Source organism: Scylla paramamosain, chromosome 1 (assembly GCF_035594125.1).
Source record: "Scylla paramamosain isolate STU-SP2022 chromosome 1, ASM3559412v1, whole genome shotgun sequence".
In the NCBI taxonomy this organism is placed as follows: domain Eukaryota; kingdom Metazoa; phylum Arthropoda; class Malacostraca; order Decapoda; family Portunidae; genus Scylla; species Scylla paramamosain.
Genome location: NC_087151.1, coordinates 26,471,021 through 26,478,520, shown reverse-complemented (window position 1 = coordinate 26,478,520; position 7,500 = coordinate 26,471,021). Strand labels below are relative to the sequence as shown.

Genomic DNA, 7,500 nt, shown 5'->3' with positions numbered 1-7,500 from the left:
CGGACGGCACGGACCATTTGGGAGTCCTTTAAGGGAGTCTCTTGATTCTACCGGCAAAAACTCATATTTTCCCTGCCCGTCCTCCTCCTCCTCTTCCTCCCTCCTTTCCTCTCTCTCTCTCTCTCTCTCTCTCTCTCTCTCTCTCTCTCTCTCTCTCTCTCTCTCTCTCTCTCTCTCTCTCTCTCTCTCTCTCTCTCTCTCTCTCTCCCTCCATTCCTTCACTTGGAGAGCTAGCTAGTCACTGTCAGCATGCCAGTTGGTCAGCGAGTCAGTCACACAGTCTACGATTTAGTCACTTTGCTTCCTGTCTGTCACCTGGTTAGTCAGGTAGTCAGTCAGTCAGTAAATCATACAATCTGAGCCAATGGCCAGTTAGTCAGTCATCAGCTAATCGCTTTGTCAGTGAGTCAGGTAGTCAGTCAGCGTACGAATCAGTTAAGTCAGTCGAGTCAGCCAGTCAGTCAGTTTTTCTTCTTCTTCTTGGTTCTTGGTTAATATTTTCTCGTAGTCATAAATTCACACTTATAAGGTTTCGTATTCCATAAAGCCACTTCTTGTTCAGAGTAATGACGAAAACACAAAAACGAAAGAAACCTCATATTAACTTCCTTTAGAGAGTTACTTAGCCTGTTTTGACACGTGACTACTTGTAAGCTAATTGCATCCACCGAAAAAAAGTCATGATAGTAAATTTACTCTTAGTTTAAGTTAGGTTAGGTTAGCTTAGGTTAGGTTACGTTACGTTAGGTTAGATTAGGGTATAGTCATGTAAAGTTAGGTTACAGTAGGTCGACAGTCTAGATTAGGTTAGGTTAAAATTAATTATGTTAGATAAAATTAGACTGGAGTATGGTTAGGTGAAGTTAGGTTACAATAGGTTTCTAGGTTAGATTAGATTACGTTAGGTTAAGTTGATTTACAGTATGTTAGGTTAAGTTAGGTAACATTAGGTTAAGTTGGTAAGGTATGGTTAGGTTATCTGGTTACAATAGGTGTGGTTAGGTTACAATAGGTTGCTAGGTTAGGTTAGGTTAGGTTAAGTTAGTTTAGCTTAGGTTAGGTTCGGTTAGGAATTTTATTAAGTCGCGTGTCTTGAATCAAAACGAGGCAACACACAATAATCCCAGCAAGGACGGTCGAACCTCTGGCTATCTTGCTGTACTTAAATCCCGCGGCCACCAAAAGCAGCAATCAAGCAGTCAATCAGCCAATCAAACGCAGGTCGTAAGTAAGCAGGCAGCCACCAGTCAGGCCGGTTATATACTCGCCAGTGAGTCAGGCAGCAGCTGAGATGGCTAATCAGTCAGCAAGTGCATCCCGTAAGCTTACAATGAGCACGAGCCAATGATGAGATGAGCAACGCAGTCAGGTAACTCTGAACTCGGGGCCGCCTTGAATGCAGTGCCCCTCTCAAGAGCTAAATAGATACGATGTGTGGTAGATCTAGTAGCGTGTGTTTTCTGTTTGGTTAGGATAGTTTATATTAGGTTAAGTTAGTTTAGGTTAGGTTAGGTTAGGTTAGTTTAGGTTTGGTTAATCTAAGTTAGGTTTGGTTAGGTTACTGTTAGGTTAGGTAAAGTTAGGTTGGGTTAGTTTAGGTCAGGTTGGGTTAGGTTAGGTTAGTTTATTATTAGGTCAAGCTGGGTTAGTTTAGGTTAGGTTACTGTTTGGTTAAGTTGGGTCTGGTTAAGTTAAGTTTGGTTAGGTAAGGTTAGGTAAAGTAAGGTTAGGTTACTGTTCGGTTAAGCTGAATTAGTTTAGGTTAGGTTGCGTTAGGTTAGGTTGGATTAGGTTAGGTTACTGTTAGGTTAGGTTGGGTCAGGTTAGTAAGGTGTTACTGTTCCTACTACTACTACCTTGGGGGCAGTTCATTCCTCGCCCCTCGTGTTCCTCAGGCGATGGTGAGGAGCGTGGAGGAATGGGGAAGCTGTCTGTCTGTCTGTCTGTTGGTCTGTTTGTTTATGTAAAAGTATGCGCTTCTCTCTCTCTCTCTCTCTCTCTCTCTCTCTCTCTCTCTCTCTCTCTCTCTCTCTCTCTCTCTCTCTCTCTCTCTCTCACAACTCTGACCCGCCCGTACCTTTCGTTATCAGTCCGCCCTGCAGCAGTGTCACCACCACGCCTCATTCCAGCCCCGCCCCGCCACGCCTCCCACTGCCTCGCCCTCTTCTAATAGCACAGCAGCAGCCACCACCTCGTGCTCCCTGATCCCAGACCCGCCCTGCCACTCCCTCGCTCACCTCCGTCTCTCTCTCACACTTCTCGTTTTCCCCCTCCTCCCCAACGCCGCTGCCCCGCTCCCAGGGTCCAGGTGGAGGACTGGGCACCGCTGAGCTCATCATTAACCTGTCGCTCGTCGTTCAGTCAATCGTCCAGTCAAAACAAAGAGGAGCTGGGCTATCGAATTTACATCTAATTAGAACAGGTTTTAGCATTCACCTGGGCGGACTGTTTGGTGGAGAGAGAGAGAGAGAGAGAGAGAGAGAGAGAGAGAGAGAGAGAGAGAGAGAGAGAGACACCTGAGGGTTGAATCATTTAAGCGAGCATTTAAGTGTCGCCCTGCCCGCGCCGCGCCGCCATCGGGTTGTCCAATCAGGCTTGTCCGACCCCTCTCCCCTTCCCCCCCGCGAACCTGATTAACAACTTCATCGGGTCATTAACTCAAGCGTCTGAAATCGCTCAGTGGCGTCTGATTGTTGGCGCGCGACAAGCCGGTTTCTGTGTGTGTGTGTGTGTGTGTGTGTGTGTGTGTGTGTGTGTGTGTGTGTGCGTGTGTGGGCTCTGGATGACGGATTGAATGAGATGGATGGAGACAAACGAAGAATAGACTCTGGAGAGGAATTAAGAGGAGAGAGAAAGGGGATGGAGTGGGAGGAGAATAAAATGGAGTAGGAAGAGGGGGAGGAAAAGTTGTGGTGTTGTGGTAATATAGAATGTGGCAGTGACGTAGGATGATGGTGATGGTGGTGATGGTGGTGATGGTGGGGGTGATGACAATGGTCTCTTTTCTTCCATTTCTCTTACCCAGAAATATAAAGTTCTTCTCTCTTACTTCTCCTCCTCCTCCTCCTCCTCCTCCTCCTCCTCCTCCTCATAGCACGCGATAAGAAAACAGCATCTAATTACCGCTCAATGAGATTTTACGTAAATTTCAGCCCAAATCCTGAAGTAAAGTGGCCGAGACAATCTGTTCTTTAGTGCTGCCTGGCGGGCGTCATAAGCTAAACTATTATACCAATTATACAATGGACTCGCCTCGTGATGTGGATTTTCAGATAATTTCCATCATAATTTTCATGATGTAAATTGAGATCGAGAATTATCCCGTCACGATCACTGGCAAGACTCGCATGTGTGGGAAGCGTGGAGCATGTGTGTGTGTATGTGTGTGTGTGTGTATGTGTGTGTATGTGTCGGGGTTGTCAGGGTGTGCGTGAGGCCGGCGGGTGGTCGGTCTGACACACGCCGTGGGGTGGTCTCGCAACATTTTCTGGCAGTCTCATCTTACACTATACCCACATCGCATACCAGAGAGGAAATGTCAAAGCGAAGCAAACCAGAGCTGTGCGGGGAAGAACAGTACGTATGAGATGCGTAAGCAAATACACACACACACACATACACAGCCTTGCCTTGTATAGCACAGTACTTATTGATTCGTACTACTGATGAGGAACCAAACCGCCGGAGTAGGAAGAGACTCAAGCTGCGGTGATGGATGAAAAACTTGTCTGGTCGTGACGTGTAGGAAAAAAAGTAAATGATGTATAGCAGGCGCGTGAATGAAAGACAACTAGCAGTGACATGTTAACAAGGACAACACATGTTCACCCAACCTTGACAATCTTACCAAGACAACGCAGGCTACTTAAATAAAGCACACCACAGGGCAGCCACATGTACTCCTGCACCAGGGGACAGGTTCCAACACCAAGTCTCTGTGTTTAGTCAATGTTAAGAGCCTAGACTAGTAGAAGTTATTATGGTTTTCAAGGATGCGTTTCTTTTTTTCTTTTTTTATATATATCTGGTGAGAGTTTAGCAAGGACAATCATCAATAGGAAAAACAGTCAAGGAAACCCGGCTAATAATTCCCCGTGGCCTTTGAAAAACAGTTTTAATGAGAGGACAAAGTGTGTTGGAATACATACAGACTTGAGAATCACTTTTCCACTTACGCCGCCGTTGATGTGAAAAACAACCACCAATTTCAAGTGTCGAGTTTATCAATGTTTCACAACTTGGAGGGCGGTTCTTGTTTTTCCTTCTTTTTTTTTTCCTTTTTTTCTTCCCTTTTTTTTGCGTGTGGTCGTGGCCAAATGCATACCTGTCAGTGGATAATTATTCATTTGCCTCGATTTTTTTCAACACTTAAGGCAATTAAGACACACCGACCGTCTCCTTATCTGTCTCTTCCCACTCCACTGATCCTCCTCCCCCTCCTCCTCCTCCTCCTCCTCCTCCTCCTCCTCCTCCTCCTCCTCCTCCTCCTCCTCCTCCTCCTCTTCCTTATCCTCCTCCTCCTCGTCTTGCTCCTTCTCATCCACCGGCCCTGCAATCCTCTTTTTAATTTCTTCTTACTCCTCTTCCTTCTCCACCTCTTCTTCTTCTTCTTCTTCTTCTTCTTCTTCTTCTTCTTCTTCTTCTTCTTCTTCTTCTTCTTCTTCTTCTTCTTCTTCTTCATCTTCTTCTTTTATGTCATTATCATCATTACTTCAACCTTCCTCTTCTCTCTCCTCCCTAGTCCCTTCGTAATGTAATCACCGTCATTAGCGTTCTCTCTCTCTCTCTCTCTCTCTCTCTCTCTCTCTCTCTCTCTCTCTCTCTCTCTCTCTCTCTCTCTCTCTCTCTCTCTCTCTCTCTCTCTCTCTCATTTAAGTTAGTGCGTAATTCATGGTTATCCTTTTTCATTATCTTCATCATCATCATCATCATCATCATCATCATCATCATCATCATCATCATCTTTCATCTTCTTGTTCTTCTTGTTCTTCTTCTTGTTGTTATTCTTGCTCCTGTTCTTGTTCTTCTTGCTCTTCTTCTTAATTTTCTCCTTCCTTGCATCCCTTAAACTAAAGCAAAACACACACACACACACACACACACACACACACACACACACACACACACACACACACACACACACACACACACACACACACACACACACGTAAGAAAGCTACGTAACTCATTTATTTTATTTTTCTCCTTTTTTTCTCTCTCCCCCTTGTTCTTTCATTTTTTCTCCCTCTCCCTCTTCCTGTGTTGCCTCTTCCTCTCCTTCCTTTCTTGCACTTGGCAATTGATGGTGATTGAGCTTAATTCATTGGAGCTCTGGCGGGGAATTTAAATTATACGGCTGAGCAGGAGGTAGGGAGGGAGTGGACGAGAGGGAGAGAGATACAGTGTGTGTGTGTATGTGTGTGTGTGTGTGTGTGTGTGCTCTTCAAGAACAGTGTTTAGTTGTTTAATGTAGTAAATGTGTGTGTGTAAAAAAGAATAAAAAGTAGATTCAACAGAAGGAGAAGGAGGAGGAGAAGGAGCAGGAGGAGGAGGAGAAGGAGCAGGAGGAGGAGGAGAAGGAGCAGGAGGAGGAGGAGCAGGAGGAGGAGGAGGAGGATGAGGCAGGTTGAAGGTTCCGGATTTCAAGTCTGAGTAGTAGTAGTAGTATTAGTAGTAGTAGTAGTAGTAGTGACAACAATGATATCTGTAGTATGTGAAATCAAAGCAAGTTATATAGTGTTTCCGTATAATGTTCCTATGTCAATTTTAGACTATCACAAACCATCACTCTCAACTCAGTACAGTCTTTCTTTTTTAATTCAATCTATCAACATTACTGTCTCTTTTGAATTATGAGTGCGTGTGTTAATGCATCTGTTAGTCTGTTAATCTGTCACCCTATCTGTGCATCTACTTCATCACCAATCAGACACAAAACGATCCCTTCCCCTCTCTCTCTCTCTCTCTCTCTCTCTCTCTCTCTCTCTCTCTCTCTCTCTCTCTCTCTCTCTCAACCAGTCAGACCAAGAGTGAGTCAGACAGGAAGAAGTTAGTCGCCGCTGCGTCTCTCACCCCTCTTTCTCTCTCTCCCTCCCCCTCTTCCCTCCATGCCTCGTAATTACTCGTCCGTGTCAGTTTCCTCCCTCCCTCCTCCCCCTCCTTCCCTCCTTCCCTCCCTCCCTCTCTCGGTCTACTCCCTCTCTTCCTAGTTTTCTTGATCCATGCTTGTGTTTGTGTGTGTGTGTGTGTGTGTGTGTGTGTGTGTTTTGCTTTCCTTCACTTACTTCATTCATTCCTTCTTTCCTTCTCTTCGTTGCCTCCTCCCACTTCCTCCCTTCCTTCCTTCCTTCTTTCCTTTCCTCTTTTTTTGTGCGTGTTCTTTCTCTCTTTTATTTCATGTTACATATTTATTTTTTTCTTCTACTTCCTCCCTAATTTCGCTCGTCAGTTTCTTTTTCTCTCGTGTTTCTGTTTTATTTACTTTACTTCCCTTTCGTAATCCTTCCTCCTCCTCCTCCTCCTCCTCCTCCTCCTCCTCCTCCTCCTCCTTCTTAATTCTTCTCCCTTTCCTTGTCCTTGCTCTTTTCGTGGTCTCTCTCTCTCTCTCTCTCTCTCTCTCTCTCTCTCTCTCTCTCTCTCTCTCTCTCTCTCTCTCTCTCTCTCTCTCTCGCTTCCTCTAGTCCTCCTCTCGTCTCCCCTCATCTCTCCCTTCCCCTCCCTTCTCTTCATGCCTTCCCCTTCCCTCCCCTTCCCTCCCCTTCACGTCATGGTTACGTGACTCAACAACAGGGAGGGGAGGAGAGGAGGGGAGTGGAAGGGGAGGGAAGAGGGGAGGGAGAGAAAGAAGGCAAGAGACAGGGAAGAGAAAAAAAGGAATAAAAAGAAGGAAATGAGCGATAGTTGGACTTTTCTTTCTTTTCTTTCTTTCTTTCTTTCCTCCAAATAAGGAAAAGGAGAGGAAGGAAAGGAAGAAGGAGGGAAGGAAGGAGGGAGAGAGGGAGGGAGGGAGGGAGGGAGGGAGGGAGAAGGAAGTCAATGGGAGGGAAGAAAAGTGAGAGAGTAAGATGATTATAATCTTTCTTCCAAACACTTCGATTGTTTGTTTGTATCGTCAGTGTGTGTGTGTGTGTGTGTGTGTGTGTGTGTGTGTCGTCATCGTCACTTTTGCTTGTGTGTGTGTCATCGTTGTCATCGTCGCTTTTACATGTGTGTATGTGTGTGTGTGTGTGTGTGTGTGTGTGTGTGTGTGTGTGTGTGTGTGTGTAGCCAAGTTCAAGGTCATGAAGTGCGTAAAAAGAACTGATGGGGGAGGAAGAGGAAGGGGGAGAGGAGGAGGAGGAGGAGGAGGAGGAGGAGGAGGAGGAGGAGGAGGAGGAGGAGGGGAAGGAAGGAAGGGAAAGTTGTGGTGATAGGGTGGGTTGGAGGGGGAGGAGAAGAGGGAGAGGGAGAGAGTTGATTTGTGGGGAGAAGGAAGAGGAGGAGGAGGAGGAGGAGGAGGAG

At 45.9% G+C, this 7,500-nt stretch overlaps 1 protein-coding gene across 1 annotated transcript in view; it reads right to left on the bottom strand.

Annotated features, from left to right (window-relative positions):
* The window catches only part of LOC135104044 (uncharacterized), a 16,854-nt gene that overhangs the window by 2,776 nt on the left and 6,578 nt on the right, over positions 1-7,500 (bottom strand). Inside the window, exon 3 of the mRNA XM_064010958.1 lies at positions 3,848-3,935. Coding sequence (XP_063867028.1) covers positions 3,848-3,935 — 88 coding nt within the window. The remainder of the gene's footprint in view (positions 1-3,847; positions 3,936-7,500) is intronic.